A 26309-nucleotide genomic window follows, 5' to 3' on the forward strand; every position below is an offset into this window, starting at 1 on the left:
CAATCTGCTCAAGACAGTCAGTTCTTATATGTGAATGCGCAAAAATCCTTGTGACACTTAAGCTTCTCCACAAAACAATCCAGGCAGTGTTTAATTATTTCATTAGGGAAATATAAACATGGTCAAACAGAGAGAGATACAAATGAAAATCACTTAACCATTAACATAAACTGTTATCGATTATAATCCAGAATCAAAGATAACATTAAAGTTGCAGACCCGGGGCACCTGGGTGGCTCAGTTGGTTAAGCGTTCCGTCTCTTGATTTCAGCTCAGATCATGAAATCACAGTTTGTGAGTTCAAGACCCACATCGGGCTCTGTGCTGACAGTGTGGAGCCTGCTTAGGATTCTCTCTTTCTCCTTCTCTCTCTGTCCCTCCCCTACTCTCTCTCTCTCTCTCAAAAAATAAACTAAAAAAAAGTTGCAAACTCACTGAGTTGCGTACTATGTGACTATGTCTATATATATATAAAACTATTAGAACCTTGCACGCTAATTTTAGGTATTTTGAGAAAAATTGACTAATATAAACAAACTAGACATAATGACTGTTAATAATCTGTAATAATTTGGTTTATTTCTTTCCTGTTATTTTTCCATTTATAGGTATTTTACAGATAAATATATAGCTATAGATATACATACATATAACATATATATGTTATATAATTTTATACTGTTTTGTGTTTAAATAAAATATAATCATATTATTTTAATCATGTCTCTGAGTAATTACAAATTCATCATTGTCATTATTTTTGTGGTCAAATTCGCATATGACTTGCTAAGCTATTCCTCAAATGTTTACCATTTTAAAAGTTCTCATTTTTTTAATCTCGTAAACAATTCTCAAATAAATATCTTTAGATTCAAAGATTACTCTATTTCTAACTTTTCACTAAAAAATTATCTGTGAGAAAGTATAGAAATTTTAAAGCCATGAATATATTTTGTATATGTATCCTTGCTGAAATAGGGACCAATATATTTTTTTTAATTTTTAAAATGTTTTTATTCATTTTTGAGACAGAGAGAGACAGAGCATGAATGGGGAGGGTCAGAGAGAGAGGGAGACACAGAATCTGAAACAGGCTTCAGGCTCTGAGCTGTCAGCACAGAGCCCAACACGGGGCTTGAACTCAGAGTGAGAGATCATGACCTGAGCCAAAGTCAGAAGCTCAACTGACTGAGCCACCCAGGTGCCCCGGGACCAATATTTTTCTTAATTTGGTTAACTTAATAGGTCTATAAAAGATATTTTGGGGGCGCCTGGGTGGCGCAGTCGGTTAAGCGTCCGACTTCAGCCAGGTCACGATCTCGCGGTGCGTGAGTTCGAGCCCCGCGTCGGGCTCTGGGCTGATGGCTCGGAGCCTGGAGCCTGTTTCCGATTCTGTGTCTCCCTCTCTCTCTGCCCCTCCCCCATTCATGCTCTGTCTCTCTCTGTCCCAAAAATAAATAAACGTTGAAAAAAAATTAAAAAAAAAAAAAATAAAAGATATTTTGTTGTTTTGATTATCAAGCATATTTGCTATAATTATCAAACATATATATTAAATACTCATGTTGATTTTGTGAATCTAGGCAGCAGTGCCCAAGAGCATACAATGGCATAATTGGGAAGTATATTTTGTACCAAGAGTTTTAAACATGTATATGTCTATTGCCCTACTCATCTCACTTCTTATAACCAAGCCTAAGGATATAACCCAACAAATGACAAAGGGCTTATGTCCAAAGATGTTGATGTACTGAAAGCTTGAACCATATATCCTTTGTGATTTCAGTATGTTTGGCAATGATTACTAGAGGCCTACCTTTTAACCCATGTGTTTGCAGGATATTTGTTATCATTTCTGTGAATTATATTTTCATGTCCTTTCCCCAGGTATCAGAAGTATAGAGTTTCAGGTTGCAGTCTGGCAGCTGAAGTTAAAACTGCTCTGAAAATAACAGCTTTGGAATCTCTAATAAATAAAGTCAGTGAAGTTGGAATGCATCTTTTTTCATCTTAGGAGAAAATTTCATCTAAAACATCTCCACTGTGAATTTTCAGAAGTTTTAAAAACAATGTTATAATTTATAAATGCACTATTTTTGGCACTGAAGATGTCGCTGGGCCTATATCAAGTTTGTGTTTATTATATAATAATTGTATATAACCATTTAATATAATTATGTATAGTTATTATTACATAACTGGTATTTCCTCTGGAAAGAAACAAATTCTACTGACAAATAGACATTATTCATATTACCTGAAAGTATGTGAACTGAGAATGATAAAGATCTGGATATACATGAAGAGTAGTTCCAATTACTAGCAGTAGCTCAAATTTGTGGAGAGATGAGCTAATATATCCAGTAAATCCCAAACACCATATCTTCAGAAGTGCTTCCAAATCAAAAAGTACTGTAAAAGCCACCTGGAGGAACAAAGAGACAGGGAAATTGGAACGTAAAACTGTAATTTATTTCAAAATGCCTCATACATTTGTTAGTGTGTAAATCTCAGCTGCTGTTATATAAAATGAAAAGCCCACAACAATCTAGAATGACATGTTATAAAAAAAATGGTTTTGAAAAACACCAACTAGAACACAGAAGACCAAAAACATCTAAAGCAATCAGTAAAATGTGTTAAAATGTTAAATGTTTCTAAGTGGTATTATTTCTTTATTATTCACTATCTGATATTATTTAAAAGTCATCGTCATTTATTAAATTCTGTATACACAGAAAGTCTACATTTTTCCATACTTTATATTTTCTAAACATAGTTTCTATAATGCATATGGCATATTGTAAAATGACTTGCATCTTACTAAGCATCATCAAACTAAAATAAAAACGTGTAGATCTAATTTATGTTTTGGGCCACATAAACAAGCAAAGAAATATGGATTCTATATCAAGCATTATGTGTGTGTATATGCACACATAAATTAATATATTAATATGATTTATGCCTAGAATATTAATTAAGAAAATTAACAATGCATATTACTATATTAATAAATTAGTATAACCATTTAATCTATCACATTAATTCTATGAATTTGCTATTACTAATACCAATATTATAAAAAAGTACTCATAAACACAGCATGTTATTTTTCCTTTACTTGTCCAATGGGTAAAAAAACTCATTTTATAAAAAAGTTTGCAACTGGAATGAAAGTGTGTAATATAAAATTAACTTATAATTAAAGAGCACAAGAGTGGGTATTGGAATTAGTCAAACATATCCCTCTGAGAAGATACCAGGATATTTACTGGAAAATAGGAGTAGTGGAGAGCTCCCTTCTCTTATTCTTGGCCAACACAGAGTATCAGAAGGGATTTTTTTCTTACTCATATTACATAATAAAGGCCATATGTGAAAAACCTACAGCTAACATCATATCCAAAGTTGAAAAGTGGAAAGTCTCCCCCTAAGATCAGGAACAAAACAAGGATGTCCACTCTCACCACTTTTATTCAACATAGTACTGGAAGTCCAAGCCACAGCAATAAGGCAAGAAAAAGAAATAAAAGGCATCCAAGTTGGTAAGGAAGAAGTATAAGAACTAGAACAAACAACCTTAAAATTTTTATGGAACCCAAAAAATCCTGAATAGCCAAAGCAATCTTGAAAAATAAAAAAATAGGAGGCATCACAGTCCCAGATTATAAGATAGACTACAAAGAGGTAGTAATCAAGATAGCATCATACTGGCACAAAAATAAACACATAGATCAACAGAACAGAATAGAGAGCCCAGAAATAAACCCATGATTACATGGTCAATTAATCTATGACAAAAGAGGCAAGAATATGCAGTGGGAAAAATACAGTCTGTTTTCAACAGTCTCAATTGTGTCAGAAAGTTGGATAGCTTCCATGTTGGATACATAAATATCTACGATTGTTATATCTTCTTGTTGGATTATTCCCTTTATGATTCTATAGTGTCCTTCTTTGTCTCTTGTTATAGTCTTTGTTTTAAAGTCTATTTTGTCTGATATAAGTACTGCTACCCTAGCTTTCTTTTCACTTCTATTTTCATGATAAATGCTTTTCCATCCCTTTACTTTCAATGTCCATACGTCTTTAAGTCTGAAATGAGTCTCTTATAGGCAACATACAGATGGGTCTTGCTTTTTTATCCATTCTGTCACCCTGTGTCTTTTGATTGGAACATTTAGTCTATTTACATTCAAAGTAATTATTGATGGGTATGTACTTACTGCCATTTTGTGACTTGTCTTATGGTTGTTTTTGTAGTTATTCTCTGTTCCTTTCTTCTCTTGCTATCTTCTCTCAGTTTGCTGGCTTTCTTTAGTGACATATGTGGACTCCCTTCTCTTTATTTTTTACATAGCTATTACTGGTTTTTGGTTTTTGGTTATCATTATGTTTGTATCTAAAATGTTATGCACATAGCAGTCTATATTAAGTTGATGGTTGCTTAAGTTTGAACCCATTCTTTACTCTGCTCCCTTACACATTTTTATGTGTATGGTGTTATACTTTACATCCTTTTATTTTATGAATCCCTTGACCAATTTGTATAGATATACTTAATTTTACTGCTTTTGTTCTCCCTAATTTTTTTAAAAAAATGTTTAACATTTATTTATTTTTGAGAGACAGAGAGAGGCAGATCATGAGCAGGGGAAGGGGAGAGAGAGAGAGAGAGAGAGAGAGAGAGAGAGAGAGAGAGAATCTGAAGCAGGCTCCAGGCTATGAGCTGTTTTATTAACACAGAGCCTGACGTGGGGCTTGAACTCACGAACTGCGAGAGCATGACCTGAGCTGAAGTCGGACCTCAACGACTGAGCCACCCACCCAGGCACCCCTGTTCTCCCTTTTATTACTCCTACTTAGGGTCTTATTTTTCACTCAAAGAATCCTTTTTAACATATCTTGTAGAGCTGGTTTAGTGATCATTAATTCCTTTAATTTTTGTTTGTTTAGGAAACTCTATCTTTCCTTCTACTCTGAATGATAGGTTTATTGGATATAGTATTCTTGGCTACAGGTTTTTTCTTTTAGCACTTTAAATCTATTAGGACACTCCCTTTTGGCTGAAAAGTTTCTGCTGAAAAATCATCTGATATCCTTATGTGGTTTCCCTTGTATGTAATGGTTTTCTTTCACTGATTTTATAGAGTTCTTTATTTGTCACTACTTTTTTGCCATTTTAATTATTATGTGTCTTAATGTGGACCTCCTTGGTTGATTTTGTTTAGGGCTCTCTACCTCCTGGATCTGTATTTCTGTTTCCTCCTCCAAATTTTCAGCTATTTTTTTCTTCAAGTAAATTTTCTGCCCCCCTTTCTCTCTCTTCTTCTGGGATCCTCATAATGCAAATGTTATTATTATGTTTGATGGTGTCATTGAGTTCCCTAAGTCTATTTTAATTTATTATTATTTTTTCTCTCTCCTGTTCAGCTTGATTGCTTCACACTCCTGTCTTTCAGGTCGCTGATCCATTCTTCTGCTTCCTCTAGTCTACTTATTCCATTTAGTGTATTTTTAACTTTATTTATTGAGTTTGTTATCTCTGATTGGTTCTTTTTATGTTTTCTTTCTCTTTGTTAGGGACCTCCTCACTGAAGTCTTCCATGCTTTTCTCAATTCTAGTGAGTATCTTTATGACTATAAATTCTTTATTAGGCATATTACTTATCCCCATTTCACTTAACTCTCTTGCTGTAATTTTGTCCTGTTCTTTCATTTGGAACATATTCCTCTGAATCCTCATTTTGTCTAACTCTCTGGGTCTGCTTCTATGTGTTAGGAAAGTCAGCTACATCTCTCTTGGAAGTAGTGGCCTCATGAAGAGTTCCTGTAGTGCCCTGCTGTGCAATGTCCCCTGCTCACCAGAACTTGGTGCTTCAAGGGTATCTCCTATTATGTTGTGTGTGCCCTAGTGTTATGGCTGAGTCTTTTTTGCCTTCAGTCTAGTCATCTCCAATTGCTCTTTTTGCCTGTTTTGGGCAGGGTTGGGTCCCTGTGTTGTTAGTGGGCTGGGCTGGGGCCGCCTTGGACTTGAGTTGAGTCAGACCAGGTTTTGCCAGAAATGCAGTAGCACCAAACTGTAGGGTGCTTCCCCTGTCTTGTCCCCCGTAAAGTTTTCATTGATGGGTAGGACCAGCAGTCAGAGAAGATGTCTGCCCCTAACCCAGTGCTGGTGCCACAGTCAGACTGGTGTGTGTAGTTATCTTCCCCTCTCCCCAGGGTAGGAGTCACCTTGGGGTGGTGCTGGCCCCTGTTGGGGCTGTTTACATACTGCCAGGCTTGTGGCACTGCTTTGGTTGGGCTCCAGTCAAGAGTGTATTGAAGGGGGCAGGTCTACAAAAGAAGCATGGGTGGGGCACACTGTTAACAAATTAGGTAGAGAGTGTTGTCCCACAGGTATACAAATGCCTAAGCTAGGGGGTGGGGGAAGGAATTGGTGTCTGCCAGCTCTTTTGTTCTTGAAGTCTCCTAAAGACCCCTGCCCCTCTAGCACATGGTCTGAGATTAGTAAACAAATGTCCCTTCCATAAATCCCAGATGTTTTTCAAACTGCTGCTTCTATGCTGTATCTCCCTGGGGCTGTTTGTTGTGTTGTCCTTTTAAGGGTGGGGAGTCATTTTCCTATTGCCTTCCAGGCCCTCCCAGAGTGGGGCCTATTGACTTTTAAAGTTTCTACTGATTGTAAGAATTACTGAAATTAGGCCCCCTCTGGTTCCCAAAGTCAAATTACAAAGATTCCTCTTCCTATCCAGGCTCCCTGTACCTGGGATGCCTGGTGTGAGGGTCTGTTACTCTTTGCTTTCCATGCCCAGGCATCCCTCCCTCCCATGGACAGTTCTCAAGGTCCTTTAGCTCTTGACCATGTCTCTACCCTTCCTACTCTCTTCAATATGGCCTCTTCTCTACATTTAGTTGTGGGGACTCTGTTCTGCCAGTCCTCAGGTTGTTTTCTGGATTATTTACACTGATGTGTGTGTTATCTAGTTGTATCTGTGGGATCAGGTGAGCCTAGGGTCCTCCTACTGTGCCATCTTACCCAGAAATCTTCAGTGTTTACTTAATTCAACATTTTCCTTACTGATTTATTGAAGGGTGGTACTTCCTTGATAAGGAATCATCAGGAAAAATGGTTAAGCACTTTGCTACTTCTAAAACAAGACTGCACTAACTATCCTTATGCAATACCAGTATTTTATTGGGCTTTTATGTCTATGAATAGATTCTCAAAGCTGGCATTGCTGGGGCAAAGGACAGGTTTGCATATTTGATATTTTAAAAATATTAAGGGATTATTTTTAAAATGCTATAGTAAGTCTTTTGCCTTCCAGCAAGGTAGGAAAGGGTTTCTTGTCCTAAATCTGAAGAATCACCAGATGTAATCAAACTTAATCAAACCTTTGCTTATCTGTTCATATATGTATTGATCATTTGGATTTTTCTTTTTAAAACAATTTTCCTGTTCATAACCTTGCCAATTTTCTATGGTAGTGTTTTCTCTTTCTTATCAGCTTTTGGAGTTGCCGATATTAAGGACATTAATCTTTGCCCACTATATGAACTGCAAATATTTTTTCTCTAGTCATTAGTTTGATTTTTAACTTTGGTGGCATTAGTTCTACAAGCACTTTAGATTTTATATGGTCACATATATCTATATTTATCTTTTTAAATTTTTTCTTTACCTTTTAAAACAAAAATGGACTTCACAAGGATTACTATCAAGGCTTCATATCCAAGAACACACTGTTTTCTATTCATTTGGACTGTGTTCTTTGATAAATCTGTGTTCTTAATTTCCCCCACAAAGATGTTATTGTTTGCTTGTGAAATTTATTTCTATGAATTTAATATTCCAATAACTAATTCAAATGTGGTTTTTTTTACCTTTTTTACTTTTTATTTTTTTACCATTTCCACCTAGTTGTTCCAGTGGAGAAAAAAGATACTGATTTATCTATATTGATTTTCTATACCTGCCATACTAGATTCTTCTATTAATTCTAATCTTTTAAATATTATCTCCTGGATTTTACAAAAAATATGTACATTTTATCTGCAAATGAAGATAAGATTTGTTTTTCAAGACTTATTCTGGAGTTTGCATTAATTCATTAGCTATAATGGTACAGCTGTACAGTTATACACTACCCAATGAAGTGTCAAAAAGAATCTATAATGTGCTCCTATTTTCAAAGAAAGTTTTCCAGCATTCATATATAATGGTTGCAGTGGGTTTTGGTAATTAATTGCTACCATGTTTAAGGACTTCCATTCACTTCCTGTTCTACTTACAGGATTTTAGCTTTTAATTCATTGAGGCAATGGGATATATCACACAAGTCCTTGATGTTGACCATTTATGTATTCCTGGAATAAATCTTAGATGGTAATGCTAACCTGCTGGACTTTATTGAATAACACTTTATTTATAATATTTGTAGCTATTGTTATATATGAAATTCGTCTATAATTTTACCTGCCTTACCATTATCAGGATTTGGTTAAGCTTATGGTAGCTTTATCAGACTTACTGTGGAGTTTTCCATCTTTTGCATGATTGATAATTTCTTAAATAAAATAAGAACGATCTCATCTTTGAAAGTAGGTACAACCCATGGGAACTCCAACTCCATGTGAGGGCGGGCTTGTGCTGACTCATTTACAGTGAAGCTTATTCTTTTTTCTATCCATCTGGAGTCAATGTCAAGATTGAAGTTTTCCTCATCACATCCTTCTGAGGATGGACTTTATCCTTTTTTCATTGAAGCACAGACTCCATGTGTCCTATGTTATGTGGGGGTCTCTGTTCTGGCACCTCATGTTCACAGCCTCTTCTTCTACACTGGTTATAGCTCTTAAAATGGCGAGTTTTAGGTGACAAGGATATGCAAATGCCTAGAGGGTAGCCACTGGCATTAGTGTCCATCTCATGTTCCACACTCAAATCACACATAAGTTTTTGGCCTTGAGAATATTCCTTAATCTTTTGCATGTTCTACTAAGCATTTACAATGTTTTAATATTTTAGATGTCACTTTTACTTGTTTCATAGAGACATGATTCTCAGCCACCTTTTAGGGCCACCTTGTATGTGTTTCCTATTATCAATATACTATCTGAGTTTGGGTTTAAGCTTTATTGGATTTTCTATGTCTTTTGATAAGAAAATTCAACCTGTACACATTTAATGTATCAAAATTAAACTTGGTCTTCTTTCCGGTTTTTTTGTAAGTCATTGCTATTTCATCTTTTAACTTTTTCTTGTCTTTTCTGACCTGGTCAAACTGTTGCTGATTTCTTTCTCCCCATTGTTAATTTGGACATTCTACACTGCTTTTCTAATCCCACGGTTCAATTCCCAACTGTCAGAAATCAATCTATCTTTTTTATTATCGCATTAATATGAAATAATTATAAGCTCCTCTCTCTCCCACATAAATCTGCTTGCTCACCCATCCCTCACACCCCCACCCACCCACAAATTTCATAGCATGCTTCTATCACCCCACGCTCCATGGGTGTCATGCCCCTTCCTAAATCCTGCTTTTGCTGAGATTGTTTACACATTTACTTTTAGTTTCTTGAACCATAATTATTTCTTTTTTTTCCCTCAAAATTCTTATTTGGCATCTTTTTAAAAATCATCTTTCATTTGGATCTAATACCTACCTCTTTTCTTTCCTTGTCAGCTTCTCTGATCTACCTTTCCTTTTCTATTTCTCTGATACACTTGGGATTAGCATACTTGGGAGTAGTTTGCTCAGATAAATATCACAGGTTGCATACTCTCTTAAACCTTCTCTATCCAAAATGCATTTTTAACACGGACATGGCAATTCTGGCTGCATACAGATTCTTTCCTCTTAACGGTCTATACAAATATTGTTTCACTGCCTTCTATGTTCCAATATTATAGATGAATCATCTGATGCAGTGTATTTATCTTGTTTTCACATGTTATTTAAACTTGTTCAGAGGCTTAAAAAAAAATTTTTTTTTTTAATGTTTGCAACCAAGGAAGGTCACCAGCGTATGTCTAGGAATGTTATCTTTTTTTTTTTTTTTCATTTCATCACCCTGAGATTTAGTGACTCTTTTTGGTCTACTGATTTATGCTTTTCCTCAATTGAGGAACATTTTTCTATGTCATTTATTACTGCTTTTCTTCTATCCATTCTCTTTTTCCTCCAGGAGCTAATATGTTAGTCACATTGAAGTGTCTAGTCTCTTTTGCTTTTTCCCCCTCATGATTTTTGTCATTTCCTTGATTGTTCTCCCCCCACTTGATCTCCTGTATAAATCATTCTTTTTTGGGGCACCTGGGTGGCTCAGTTGGTTGAGCATCAGGCTCTGGCTCAGGTTATGATCTCACGGTTCATGGGTTCAAGCCCCATGTCAGGCTCTGTGCTGAAAGGTCAGAGCCTGGAGCCTGCTTTGGATTCTGTGTCTCCCTCTCTCTCTGCCCACCTCCTGCTCACATTCTGTCTCTCTCTCTCTCAAAAATAAATAAACATTTAAAAAATTTAAAAAAATAATTCTTTCTCAACATCAGCCACGCCCTTTTTCAGTTCATTTTTTGAAAATTTTAGCCAAAGTGTCAGAAAATTTGTTTTGTGCCTCAATTGCCAGTGCTTGGGACATTTAAAAAACAAAACAAAACCCTGCTATGTCTTCCATCAATCGTACTTGATTGGGAGACTCTTGTACTGATTCATCTTGGATTTCTGAGTTTCATCTTCAGTTTCTGGGTCCCTTTTATGAGAATAATTTTTCTTTGCTTGTTCATGACTACATGTTTGCTTTTTGTTTGCCCTTTATGCTTTCCTGAGCAATGATAAATGAGGAGTAGTAGGGGGCACTGCGGTTTTTGTGGTAAGTGACTTAACAACCCATGGCCCCTCTGATGGGCATCAAGGAGGGAGCTGCCCCATGTCAGGACTCTCATGGGCTGGTGGAATCCCTTTCAAACCCCCTCTATCTGGAAGTAATACAACTTCTAGCAAGGCTCCTTTTCTGGCTCATCAAAGTCAGTGGCATTCTTCTGGCTCTCTCTGGACTACAAGTGACTACAGTGGGCAGGTATAACTTCTTCACAGGGTCAGGCCCAGGCAACAGAGGACCCAAATCTCTGAAATAAGTCCTAATAAATGGATGAGTCTTTTCCAGCCCAGGCTTGTAACAATATGAAAAAGTCCTCCAGACACTTGGGGGATCCCTGGAGAAACTGAAACACAGCCATGTGTGTCCTAAAGGTCCAACGTGCAGCCTGACCTGGCTGTCGTATTAGCAGAGTGAACAGTGACAGGAACCCACACATCCATCTCTAAGCTTCACCTGTATTTTCAGAGTTTCATTCCAAAGGAAAGAATGAAATCCATATCAAAGTGTTTCTTTTAAAAAGTAGGCAACTAGTAATAAATACCTGAAATATGTCCAAATAGATAATCAAATTATATATAAACACAATTAATCACTTTAGTAACTTTGCATTTGCTATCAAAAAGACAGATGGTATGATCTCTTTAAAAGATCATAATTCATAATTAAATATGCACCCGGATCCATTTGGATTATTATTTGCTTAGTGGGGAAACTTACATGCTTTTCAAACCTACTAAGAGCCACTAGAAAAAGATTTAGCAAATTGTTATGTGATTATATGTAAGTACTATATTCCCACTAATTTTCCTACTAGAGTTCCTGATTTCAATACTCACGTGATCAATACCTCATTTTTAACATAATTTGTTAATTATTATAATCTAACATTCTAGTTCTGAAAAACAGTAATCCCAAAGTGGTAAATTTTTGTGAAAAATGTGATAAATGAAAATATATGTAACTTGTAACTATGGGTTATTCTGGTATAGGGAAGAACTACGTCAGGAACTAAAAGAGGGGTTTAGAAAAATTAAATTAGCTTACATGCTCATTGGCTATTTTAGCTAGAGGGTTTAGTGCCAAGATTTCACTTCAGAGGAATGTAACAGTTTAGTAGTATCAGAGGCAGGGGAAAGCTATAGCAACCCTTCTCAGTGGATGGCACAAGCTTGTGTTGGTGAACTGAGCCTTGACAATAGCCGGACAGGGGAGGAACTTGCCAGGGTCATGCGGTTGGCCATACACAAGGGCTTTCTGCAGAACCCAACTACTTGGAAGAACTGCCCATAAGAATCATCTAGAAATGCGTCCAGTCTCGGACTTTCTATAAATCCCAGGCAGTCAGCACTGCAACCCATGGAAGGGTGGGCCCCCACTTGCCATTCCTGGCCGGGGGATGCACTCACTGTTGCTGTGGCACCTCGCTCTGCAGCCTCCACATGGACAAGGCACCCTGGGACCCTTCCTCTGGCTCTCATCTTTGCAGTACATTACACAATGTGTGAGTGCTTACAAGTTGAAACTCACCTTCTTTTTTAAGAGGGAAGGTAAGACTTGTTAAGAGTGCGATAAACTCTCCATAAACATTCTTGTCAAATTACTTGAAACAACTTGGAAATAATGTATGAAGAAAACAAAATATTTCTTTCTCCTTATAATTTTTTTAAATCAGTGTTTTTCAATCTTTTTTTCTAATCACCCCCTACTCCCCAACCAGGAGTCATTTTAGATATTTTCTTCCCAATCACCACCCCATATGGAATTTTAATATCAAAGATATATATATATATATACATATATATATACACACACACACACACACATGTCATGTACCTATCTCTGCTCTATAAATAGAAAATTAAGAATTTTGGGCCTCTCTAAGAACCAATTTTTACCTCTTTAGAGGTGTTTTCACCCCTGTTGAAAATGCATACTCTATAGATATATCTGGTTTGATGTCACCATGGCAGAGTTTAACTAACATTTTCAGGAATGCAGGTGTATGAGTTCTTTAAGCATCACATTCCATCACTTCTCCAAATTTTCATTTTGTAATAATACTTATGGAATTTAATATGTACTGTAACAAACCCTCTTGTCCTAATGAATATTACCAGTAATGAAGTTCAGATTTAAAAATTAAAAGACTTGTTTTAAGAAACAGTATTACATTTGTTTCCAGGAAATATTTTTTTCGGGTGAAAAGTAGGAGAAATTAATTTAAAATGCTTGTTTTCTAAAAGAAGTTGTAATTGGATTTGTGAGACTAGCAGGTAAAACAGGAAGATGACTGCCAAATTTCTGAAGCTAAGGAGAAAAATAACCACGTGGAAAATGACATGCATAATATAAATGCAACAATAGAAATCATTTTGCCCTTTTAATTCGATGAATAATGTATGACCATTTATAGGTGACAAATTATAAATGAGCTGATGGTACCGTACAGGTCTGAGAAGATAAAATGGTAGAGATACCACCCACATATAGGAAAGATATTTGAAATATATCATCCAAGATTTCTGTTGTGGTCTCTATTTCATACTTTCAAAGAAACATAACGGATATTATGAGAAAATGAAGGCAAATTTGTCACAAAAAAAGATTATAGGACAAAAATGAGAAATTCAATTCAGGTAACCTATTCTCCTAAATGAAATACAGATTAAATAACACCAAAATAAAGGATTATTTGCATCATTCTACAGGTGTCTGTAAATCACCTGCTCTTAGTCTACAGTGTTCTTTCAGTATTCTATATAATTAAAGAGCAAACTTTTGAAAAGTCACTGAATAGTAGAAAATGTCATTATTATATGATTTTTCACCTAAAAGGGTACTTACTGTCCACGTCCATTGGAAAAAAGGACCACAAAAGTTATTGCCAGCAGAAAGTTATTTAATGAAGTTTTCCAAAAAGGAAATTAAACTTCACGATAATCTGAAATCATAACTGCTGTTATGGCAATGAGTTACTTTCTTAATTTGGTCATTTCTTGTGATTAATGAGCTGAAATATGAGTGTCAGATTTTGTTGGAACTAAAACAAATGGCTCTTTCATTTAATGTCATTTTAACAAATATCATAAAGCCAGATGTCCTCAGAGGGACACAGAATTACTTTTCTAGAAAGTGTGATTCCACACTTTACAAAAGCCTTTCTGCTTCAAGCACACGGCTGTCATAGGAAAACAGAAAACCGAAGAGATATCCCAGAGTTCTAAACAAGGCAAACGTCTCTCCTGAACAGAAATGCAACAGAGACTTCACTGCTCACTTCATTGTGCTTGCTCTCCCATCAGTTGGTGACTTTCTTAAGAGAGGAATTCTGTTAAAATTGTTAATCTTCTATGCATAACATTGTGCTGATAAATTTCTATTAATGGTACAGCCTAATGGATACGCAGATATGTTTATGTATTTTTACATAATGAGGAAAGTATTGTTCAAGTTTTATTACTTGATGAGAATATCCAATTTAAAATATAATTACGTTCATTATAAAAATGTGATTTTACATATAATATGTATTGTGTTTGGTCAGAATTAAAAATGAAAACTCTTACAGAAGAGAGTAAATTTACCTTTTTATGTTTATACATAGACTAACAAAGAAAGAGACTTTTTTCCTATTTCTTAACTAATTTTAAACTTAGGCTAACTGGTCCAAAGTAGCAAAACTGGTATCCAGCTGTAGAATGGAAGCTGAGGAGCTTAATGTATGCTTAAAAGATATTTCGTAGACTGCAAGTTGACTTTCATGGGTACAATGGTTCATTTTGGATTTTGGAAATTATCCTGGATTATATGGGAACTTGAGAAATTATTTCTCTGAAAGCTCAGGGCCTTTTCTGATCTATTTTAAACACAAACTTTCCAACACATTACATAACGCTATTGCCTTAAATACTGGATCACTATAAGTCCATAAACTTGAATTTCTGTTATTATAGCTATTTTAAGAATCAAATGGGATAATGAATTCCTTTAAAACAGCAACATAATAGAATCTCCCTGAAAATAGCAGCTATGATTGTTGTTAGTATATTTAAATTTAACACATAAAGATGTCAGTTGACATACTGTCTGTTTCTATAGCTTAAATGAAGACTGAGCCTACTGATTATTTTTGTAAATACAGTTTTGTTTTGTTTTGTTTTTCTCAGAACACTACCATTCTGAGCCCACACTCGCTTTTGTACAATAATGGTAGAGTTGAGTAGTTGAGACAATGTGTGGCCTGAAAAGCTTACAGTGTTTACTATCTGGCTCTTCAAGAAAAAGTTTGCTGATGGGGCGCCTGGGTGGCGCAGTCGGTTGAGCGTCCGACTTCAGCCAGGTCACGATCTCGCGGTCCGTGAGTTCGAGCCCCGCGTCGGGCTCTGGGCTGATGGCTCAGAGCCTGGAGCCTGTTTCCGATTCTGTGTCTCCCTCTCTCTCTGCCCCTCCCCCGTTCATGCTCTGTCTCTCTCTGTCCCAAAAATAAATAAACGTTGAAAAAAAAAAAATTTAAAAAAAAGAAAAAGTTTGCTGACCCGGACTTAAAGCTCCAACTGTCCTTGTAAACTTTTTAAAAAGAGAGTATTTTATTAAAAAAGAAAGTAATTTTGATTAAAATAATTTATGAACATTCATTTGAAACAAATGACTTTGATTCATGTAGAGGTTTCTGATATAAGAAGAGATACTACAATTTGAATAAAGGCCAAACATGCTTTGGGGAAGTTCAGATACCCAAAATCAGTCAGTAGAAGTGGAACAAATTCTGAATGCTTCAAGTTCAAGAATAAAGCAATGTCCACATGGTTTTAAAGTGAACTAAGTCACTACTACCTAGTTTACCAAAATCAAATTTATTTTCAGTGGTTTGGGAAGGGGGCAACAATTTGTAGACACATAACAAACAGATTCTGCTGTAGAATCCTACCCGGCTGGGTTTTTTATTAAAAAAAATTTTTTAATACTATATACAAAAAGCAAATGACAAGGATTTACCAACTAGACCTGGGCTCTCCCAATGCACTTAAATAGTATCAGTATCTATATTAAATTGTTTGAAATTTTGTTGGCATTTCACGATCATAAATTAGCTAACACATATAAATACATTAGGGAAGAGATCAAATTTATATGTGGAAAAATTAGGTAAAATTTACCAGAGGATTCTGTTCTATTCCTATGTTCCCAGGGGATGGCCTAGGTGTTTATCCTATGGGGCTGATTTAGTGACCAAGTTCCAACCCTGGGCTACACAAGAAATGTTAATGTAATCTCCAATATCCAGGACTTCTTCACCAGCAGATACAACTCACTCCAGAATGATTAGCATAGTCCCAATCACCAGTAGCCATTTCTGTTCGGATTCCCAGGCATTTTGTCATCAGCCTTTTAACCTCTGGTTCTAAGACTATTGTGTAGTTCTTCCACCTCACCTATCTTCCTACCTCTCTCCAGCCAGAGCCTTTAATTAACCTTTGGGTCTCATTCTATGTTAAGCAATTTCTTCTACATTCTCTTATCCCCTTTCACTGAATTCACTGAATCTGCTTCCTATGTCCTTGCCTCAGCTGGTTCTATTACAAATGTATGGCTTTCTCCACAGCCCTTTCCAGAAGAGGATGCTCATGCTCCAATATCCCATACAGCCCACGTAGGATAGCATATGGATGACGAAGAGATGCCCAATCCATTACCCTTCAACACTCCTTTGAGGTGTATTCCAACAGGTTAAGATGTCCTCTCACCTGACTCTCCTTGTGGCTGCTGTCCATTAATTTCTCCATCAGTCCCTTCTACATGCCCCTGACTACACTCCTTCTCCAAGAACTGGCCTCACACTGAATGACTTCAATGTCATTGTGAAGATTCAGCCGACACCTTAGTTTGATAGCTCCCTGCCATCTTGCCTTAACTCCATCATTATGTTTGAGCCACTCATACCCATATAACACTCCATATTTTGGATTTAGTTTTCCAGGATTATTCTGAAATCCTAAATCTTGGATCCCACTCTATGATCACAACCATACCTTCGGGCTCTCTCAGTTCCACCAGCCTGAAAAAATTCCAAAGCTGGCTCAGGCTGAGTGTTGCCTTTCTCCCCTTTATGCAAGACCTTAAAAAGGGACACATCTGTCTATATTGGCATCATTATGAATTTGTAGCCTCAAAATTCAGCTGGGTCTTCAGCACTGCAATTGATGTATCTTTAATTTACTTTTCTTTTTTTTTGCATTCTCCACAGTATCCACTTCCTCTTTCTTTCCTCCATGAGCTTCCCATTTTATAGTCTTGTTATAAGGCTGGACACAGACCTTGCTTCCTACTTCAGACAGAAGTCACTTCATTGGGATTCCTTCAATGTTCGATCCTTGTGTTACAAATTCACCTGCAAATATTATTACTGGTCCATGTTTCCCTGTGCTTTTAACGACAATCCAATCTTTGTGTGCTGGATATGCAGCAAAATTATACCAATTTTTCAGGTGTCAGGCTGGATATCATTTCTTCATGCGCCTCTGTCATTGGTACTCCACAGCATAAAACAGTTACTGCTTACTGTCTATATTTCTTGCTAAACTGTAAGCTCCATATTCCACACAGCAATTAGGCAGCATCAAACCACAGTGAAAGTTTAATACAAATGATATTTTGTTACAGGCAACAAACCTTCATGAAGAGGAAATTCATAAGTGACTCCTTAAATGTTTCTTGATACCCAAACAGATATTACCATTCAATAGGTATACGCCATCAATTTTTTCTGAAAAGTTTACGTGTGGGGGGGATTGAATTTGTATTAACAAAATCCATTTTTAAATGTTCTGGGAGAATTCTGGATATCTTAGAGAACTCAACTATATGGCAAATTGATTTTTTACATGGAAAATTCTTTTATAATAAAAATAATTGAATTACTATTTTTCTGCTTTTTAACTTACTTTTTCATATACTGATTTCTTGAAGTGTAGTTCAGGTGTATATAAATACCTCACTTAAAAAGACACATGGATTCTAAAGAGTTATACGTCAATCAATTTTTCCAAAAATAGGTAATCATTCAACTCTGAGATGTATTTTAGAAATAATTTTTCATAATAAAAAAGTAGTCTCTGGACATTATTAAAATGTATTAAAATATTAACAAAGTTACTCAGTCAATAAGAAGTACTATTACAGGGGCAGCTGAGTGGCTCAGTCGGTTAAGTGGCCGACTTCAGCTCAGGTCATGATCTTGCACTTCGGTGAGTTCGAGCCCCGCATCGGGCTTTGCGCTAACAGCTCAGAGCCTGGAGCCTGCTTTGAATTCTGTGTCTTCCTCTCTCTCTGTCCCTCTCCTGCCTGCGCTCTCTCTCTCTCAAAAATAAATAAATATTAAAAAAAGAAAAGAAGTACTATTCCAAAACTCTAGTGTAATATGTAGTGTGCTAGAAAATGCTTATTTAATCACTAAACCTACCTGCTCCTGGCTTGACATCATTAGTGCAGGTGGGGACTCCTCAGTTTCTACAAAAGTTAGCTGTGTTATCAGAATTTCCCTCCTGCCCTCTCCTAGGTATTGTTGAGCTGACTTGCTTATTTACAGTCTTCTGAATTTCTGCTTGCTTACACTGAGTAGGGAACAGACTAACACAACTTGAGAAAGGGAGTGACAATGAGAGGTGGATATGAAAACAGCAAGTTCCAGAGAGTAAGACGCAGGGCAAAGGGGTTACCTCGGCAATGTGAAACTGTGGGCAAGATTACTCGGTCTGAGGGCAACACAAAATGAGCCAGGCAGCATGGTGACCAAAGAAACACTTACGAAGAACACAGTGAATCAGCTTTGGCCAAAGTCAAGTAATTCACAAATGGCTTTTCCTTTTCAGATTTATAAAAAGTGCTATCTGAGGTTCACCTTTACCTTGAAAAGTCATCTGCGTCCAAGTGAGCCACTTACCTCTGCGAGATAGAACTCGTCGTACTGCCTCCTGAAGCTTTCCCCTTTGTGGTAGTTGCTGGCAGCAACTATCACATCCACCGTCACCATGCTCAGAATGAACATGTGGAAAACTGATGACCGCATCATTTGCTGAGGAGGCAAAACAGATAAACTCTTAACAAGGAAAGCAACCGCTCTAGGAAGTCGCCTCAGTTTTATAGATTAGAAAATCGAGGCTCAGTGAAGTTAAATAACTTTCCCACTGTCACACAGTATTGCAGGTGGTGCCGTGATGTGGACCCAAGTCTACTGCCTACACTGAGATGAAATAATTAGGCATTCAAAGCTAATGACTGTTATGATAATGACTGTCATGAATTGAACGCTTACTATGTTCCAGGCCATACTAGAAGCGTGTTATTTACTTTATCTCTTTTGATCTCCACCATAGCCCTACACAGCAGGATATATTACTTGCTTTTCCCAGTGATTTCAGACAGAAAAAGTCATTTGTCCAAGATCACACAGCAAGTACACAGTAGAAGTGGGCTCCCTATCCAATCAAGTCTATGTAAAGTCCATTCTGGGACCCACTGCCCCCAGTGGGGTAGATGATATATGAAAGGAGAGAGTACAGGCCGAAGGCCTTGGGCAGCAAAAAAGGAGAGAGAAGCTGGCCTGTGGAAAGGACCTGAGTGCAAAACAACAAACCACTAAATCCCATCCGTTGGTGCCAAATGCCAGAGACGAGCACCACCATGTGTTAAGGCCTTGTTGCTTCCTGGCATGTTAGGGACACAGATTCTTACATTCGACCCGACTTGAAAAGTCTTCAATCTTTGCAACTAAAAGAACCTAACCAGAGCAGAACCTGGAGATGGGAAAGGAGAAACAGGACTCAGGACTGCTTCCTCTGAGTACTGTGAGTCCAGCTGTTGTCTTATGCATCCATATATGTGACCGTACATGGCCTTTGTCACTCTATGCTTGTCTATAAGGACATGGGCTCCCAGCCAAACTGCACACAGTGGAAATTCCACCACTTACAAGTTCTGTTGCCATTGGCAAGTTAGCTAAGCCTCTCTGTGCCTCAGTTTTCTTATTAGTCAAGTGGAGATAACAGTGGCCAGTCCAAAGGTTGTTACCGTTTTAAAGGAGTCAATGTCGGTAAAGTGCTTAGAGCAAGTGCTAGCATATTATAAGTGTTCCAAAAAGACTTGCAATAAAAATAAATGCAGTTCTGTGAATCAGGCATTTTTCTGTCCAGGAATGGGAAATTAATTGTCCAAAGTCAAAGAATTAACTATGTTGTGTATTTGACTGAGTCCAGGACCAAGAAAGATAAATAAGAGTGATAAAATCTATTAATTTGAGAGATGTCAGAGCCAAGGGAAAAGCAGATATTTCGTAAGGTTTTGTGTCCCCATGACTTTGGAGGCATTCTTACATCCATGTGACTTTGACCTTATCTTATAGGCAATACAAAATCAAATTCCAGAACTGACAACCAACATATGTAAGTGCACATCAATTTGCTTGCAGGAACTCCTGACCTTCATAACACAGATAAGCAAATCACTTGGCAAGTTTCTATTCTCACCAGTATTTTTATTGTTATTTTGTCTTTCTTGAATTGTGAGACTTAAATTCCATAACTATTATTCCTTTTCTATATTCTTTTCAACATAATGTTCTATTAAAAACATTTCAACGGATTTCTACTTTATCCGCATGACAGAAAAGCCACAACTCTCTCTTTCTATTTTCCTTAGCTATGGATTTGTGTCTTAAGTAAACTGTTATTACTGAAAGATCCAAACAAAGCTTTTAGCCATGGCTGTCAAAAAACTTTTAAATTGGTTTTGTAACTGTCACAGCTTCACTTTGGTGCTGTCATTATAATTAGGTTGTTTTTTGTCTGAGTGTCTACGTGTCCCTGTTGGTACAGAGTCATTAAAATAATCACTTACAATGGATTTTGATACACTATAATCACCATTGCTTAGCTGACTTTCTCCAAAGTAATGACTTTCAAATATTAAATAAGAATTAAGGTGATCTGTATGTGCGGTAGCTAAATCTGAGTATTAGAACCAGCGGCTCTAGCTTTGAAGTGAGGGCTGGTGACACGGTCCACTTCAGCTCAATTCAATCCAACCAGCGTTTGAAACTGGCTGTCACTTTCCTTAATGCAGAGGCCTGGAAACATCACATTTAGACTCAATGCTTATATCTATAGGACACTCCAAATTTATACTCTTCATTTTTTTTTCTTTTTTTAAAAAATATTTATTTTGGAGAGGGAGAGCACAAGTGGGGAAGAGGCAGAGAGAGAGGGGACAGAGGATCTGAAGCAGGCTCTGCACTGACAGCAGAGAGCCCGACGCAGGGCTTGAACCCACAGACTGCAAGATCATGACCTGAGTCAAAGTCTGACACTTAACTACTGAGCCACCAAAGCACCCCAATTTTTTATTTTCTTATAAAAATGAACATAAAGGGAAATGTTAAAGTTGAGTCAGAGCCACAACATATTATGTAACTTGAGATTTTTCAGAATTATTTAATATGGATGTGGGTATATATACATATATAAACACACATATACATGTGTGTATATATTTCTATACATATATGTATATATTTTTATATATAATAAAAGACTCTTTGGATCCTGCATGCACATTCAATTTTTTAAGGTTCTCTTCAATTGCAATGTCACCTTGGTTTATATTTTTAAATTTTTTTTTTCAACGTTTATTTATTTTTGGGACAGAGAGAGACAGAGCATGAACGGGGGAGGGGCAGAGAGAGAGGGAGACACAGAATCGGAAACAGGCTCCAGGCTCCGAGCCATCAGCCCAGAGCCTGACGCGGGGCTCGAACTCACGGACCGCGAGATCGTGACCTGACTGAAGTCGGACGCTTAACCGACTGCGCCACCCAGGCGCCCCTATATTTTTAAAAAATCATACAGGTTTTCCATATATTCTTAGCTTGGCTTTGATCCAAGAAATACAATTTCTGTATGCAACAATTGGAATTACCGAAATACAAGTAAGAGACTATAGCAAAACCGTCCCCAAGGCAGCAGTATCTGGCAGTAACACTCAGGAGTCTTACTACCCAGACTGTGGTCCCTGAACCAGGGGCTTCCTGGGAGCATATTAGAAATGCAGGTTCTCAGGCCCATCGCAGACCTGCTGTATCAGAATCTGCATTTTTAACAAGGTCGCCAATGATTAATGTGTGTATCAAAGTGTGAGAGGTTCTGTTGTAGAGGATCTCCTTGAGCAGCAGTTTAAACTGGGTGACCTATAATTTTTTTTTTTTTTTTTTTTTTTTACAAATTTACAATTTCATGACTCTAAAAAGTCTATAATCACTGATTAGAATAGAACACATACTGGCTGGAACATTATGGTAATATGTTAGGATACACCATCACATCCCCCCTCTCCAACCCCAAGATCAAAAACCAACTAAACCAGGTTCATGAAGACAAAAGTATGTGTTGACTTTTCAACCATTTGTGGGGAGTATTATGAAGACACCATCACAGACTCATAAAGTCTAGGAATGCAAGTGGTGTCTAGAGTCTGGAAAAGGCAAGAAAGTGCTTTCTTCCTTGTATCTCCAGAAGTAATGCAGCCTTCCTGACACCTTCATTTTAGCCAGCTGAAACGTACTTTGGAGTTCTGACCTATAGAACTGCAAATAATGTGTTGGTTTAAGTCAATAAATTTGTGGTTATTTGTTACAGCAGAATAGGAATCTAATGCAAATATTGTTCATGACTTTGACATACACCAGTTCAAATTGTCTCCTATGGCATCTGATTGTAGAGAACACCAGTGCTACAAAACTCTACTGCACCAAGGAGTTGCACCCAAGGAGATATGCCAGTAGGGGTCTCTGTAAAATTCATTACTACAGATTTAAACTCATCATGGCAATAAAAGTTTACGTTTTGTTTGTAACGCGTTCCAGAAACACGGAATGAGACAATGGGTCTGCAGCAATGATACTGAGTCACGCCTCAAGTGGAAGGACAAGAAAGGTCACTTTATATTATTAGTTCTGAGTCCTACCGTGAAAGGAATGTTCTCAAGAGACTGAAGTCTACCTCGAATATGAATAGGGATCCGCACTCAACCAACAAGATGTATCAACAAGGGCTACCATTTGGGTGCTTGGTTAGTGGCAAGTTTTGGTGTAAGCATATTGCACACCTCAATGCACTGCATGTAAAAATTTCATTTAATCCACAACCCTGTGCAGTAGGTGTTTCATTATCCCTTTTCACATACGGAGAAAGGGTAAGGGAAAGATAAGTAGGCTTCCACATTCCTAGAGGTAGAAGGTAGTCTCAGATATTTTGAGCCCAAAGTAGGTGCTCTCTTGCCTTCTAACAATGCCTCCGACGTGGCTCTACATACTCCAGAAGAAAAAACAGCAGCTCCCCTGTTAAGTGTTTGTGATTAAACAGAGGGAACAAGTTTGCGAACCTTATATTTGAAAGTTGAAGATGATCTGTTCCTTACAGAAGGGTGTAAGATCGCCAGTGTGGGAAAAAATGTCGGTTTTGCAGACAGGCTGAGCTGAGTTTGCATCTGGGCTCTGTGCATGAGTAAACCTCTCTGTGACTCAGTTTTCTTACATGAGAAATAGATGTCAGAGCACCTACATCTCCAGGTTATAACATGACTATAAGAGAGACTATTTAGTATAGAGTCTAGCCTGAAGCAGGCATCTTGCACTCAGGATTCTTGTTATTTGTAACTGTATTTGAAAACACTGGAAGGGGGGCGCCTGGGTGGCTCAGTCGGTTGGGCGTCCGACTTCGGCTCAGGTCATGATCTTGTGGTCCATGAGTTCGAGCCCCGCGTCAGGCTCTGTGCTGACAGCTCAGAGCCTGGAGCCTGTTTCAGATTCTGTGTCTCCCTCTCTCTCTGACCCTCCCCCGTTCATGCTCTGTCTCTCTCTGTCTCAAAAATAAACGTTAAAAAAAAAAAAATAAAAAAAAACAACAACACTGGAAGGATCTAAAGGTAGAGATACAATTAATCGCTTGTGGTGAAAGTGAGAAGGTACAACATGAGAAATCAAGTGGGGGAGAGAACTAATCTTCAGAGGAAACATGGATGTGTATAGACTTTCGAAAAGGTCTTATGCTATCCCAGTTTTTGGCCTGACTACTTCATAGGAGCTATTTCTATTAATTTGTTCAGGAATTTTGCTTATAAAATAGTGCCATAAAGATTCTGAAGACTGTGCAGGCAAACATCCAACAAATCAAAACTGTGGCCTTTGAGGCCGCAATAAGGATAAATTAGGATAATGAATAGTACAGCTCAGAAATCAAATCTTTCTTTAAATTGCTGCTTGAGAGAATAAAATATACTACTTGGTAAACACATTTCAGGCACTGAACATTGCATCAGCCATGTACTAAAAACTGTGTTTTAATTAGATTTCAAAGTAAACATATTTGGAGAACAATGCAATTACCAGATGAAATTCTCAGAAACCATCCTGCATACGCAGCCATGAGCATACGAACAAGAACATAACGTAAAAGACCAAGTGCATAATACATCTCTCCTGTGCGTGTGGTACATTTTTTGCTTCCTGTATTTAGAAGACATCTGGATACATGTTACTTCTATCATCAATATACAAAATAATGCTGTCAGATATAAAGAATTTGTATTAAAAAAGCAAATATATTTATATCCAGACTGAAAACAGACCCAGCAGATGTCCTTAGAAACTCTGCCTTTCCCATCTGCCTGCCCCTGGCATGTCCCTGGAGAGCCAGATGATAGAAGGAAAACCACCAGTGACTTCTCTCAAAGGTACTAAACATCTGTGATACCTGTGAATACAGGTCAAGTCCTGACTGGGCTGCTTTCTTTCCTGGACAGTAAGCTGGGTAAGAGAAGCTCAAATACGGAAGCCAAATTGTGGAAAGAAGGAAGAGTTTAGTTTTCATCTCTTGGCCAGCATGAGTATAGCTTTCCCTCTACTCTGTAAGAGTAAGGTTAGATGTTAAATCACTAATTGCCACACAAATATCTATTACTGTTACTAACATTTTTCAAATGCCAACTCCAGGCTGTATAACCCAAACCAGATTTTGACGAGAACAAATACATGCCCAGTAGAAAAGGAATGCCACTAAGAGGAACTATAATGCTAAGCCAGTGACTGAAATTTCTTTTAGCCTGTGTGGCAGAGCCTGAAGTTGAACCTACCTCCTGCATCCACAACCTTGGTAGCGCCCTCCCACTCTGACTCTGGACTTAGGCATGTGACTTGGTTTGTTAGTAGGACAACAGCAAAGGTGACATGAACAGAGACTTAGAAAATAGCTGTGGGTTGAGACTTACTCTCGCAGCTCCTCACGCTCTCCAGGCAGGCCTGTTGCATGGTGGTCATGGGCCCTGTCTTCCCCTTTGCCCCAAAAGTCTGCTGTGCCCCAGAAGCAGAGATGCTAGCTCATGAGTTAGCTGGGGGTGCTGGCTGACTGCAGACACAAGATGAGCCTGGCTTTGACCAGCCAAGAGCTCAGACTAGCAGCTGAGCCACAAATTTGTGAGCAAAAATTAGTGTCTGTTTTATAAGCCATTAAGTTTTAGGGGTGGCTTGTTGTTTAGCAAAAGCCAACCAATACACCCATCAAGCCTGTTGCCTCGGGCACAGAGCTAGTGACATTACTTAGTCTATTAGCATCGAAGTGGGGCCAATACGAGTGGTTCTCATTGCTGGAATAGAAATGTGTCATTTTGAAAAGGGCGATCAAGAAAGCGTGTGGCTTCTTCAAACTCTCTCTGTCTTCCCCCCTATAGTGACCTTGGAAACTAGGTGCTTCAGATGGGATTACCAAAAATTTTACCATATATATATGTATTTATATACCACATATATATTTTATATATATATGTAAATATATATATATATCAATGTCATGTTGTTAATTTGAAATTGGACATAGTGGGAACAGGTAACACCATGGAAACTAGCGAATGCTACCAATCCGGACTCTCCCACTTCAAGATGCCTGTTAAACATTTTAAACTTTGCAAGCACACCACTGCCCCTATGCCAAGCTGCCCGAGCCCTCTGGCACCTCCTCATTGCTCTAGGCTGGAAGGGATATATATTGTGTCATTTTGATACTTAGAGACCCAGCATGACCCATAATGCCAAGGGCACTCACATATACCCTCTCACTCTTGATCCTATTAAGATGTATCAATGCAAGGTAAGTAAAACAAATTAGGACACTTAAGTTCAAGTAATATAATCTTGTTTCAAGTAATACAATTGTCTATTTGCATATTCCAAGGAGCTGCACCATTCTCTCCTGGGCACAACAGGACCCGGGGTGATGACCGGCTGGGGAGGTACTGCACATATTCCAGCAATAAGCCTCCATCAGTGATGGTCACCTGGGCCATTCCTTCCTCACAGTCCTCTGATTCTGACTCGCAGCCAA

General features: G+C 37.7%; 1 protein-coding gene across 1 annotated transcript in view; it reads right to left on the reverse strand.

Annotated features, from left to right (window-relative positions):
* Positions 1-26309, reverse strand: part of NALCN (sodium leak channel, non-selective) — a 308773-nt gene that overhangs the window by 161156 nt on the left and 121308 nt on the right. The window contains 2 exon segments of the mRNA XM_032592429.1: positions 2258-2425; positions 18827-18958. Coding sequence (XP_032448320.1) covers positions 2258-2425; positions 18827-18958 — 300 coding nt within the window.

Source organism: Lynx canadensis, chromosome A1, assembly GCF_007474595.2.
Source record: "Lynx canadensis isolate LIC74 chromosome A1, mLynCan4.pri.v2, whole genome shotgun sequence".
In the NCBI taxonomy this organism is placed as follows: domain Eukaryota; kingdom Metazoa; phylum Chordata; class Mammalia; order Carnivora; family Felidae; genus Lynx; species Lynx canadensis.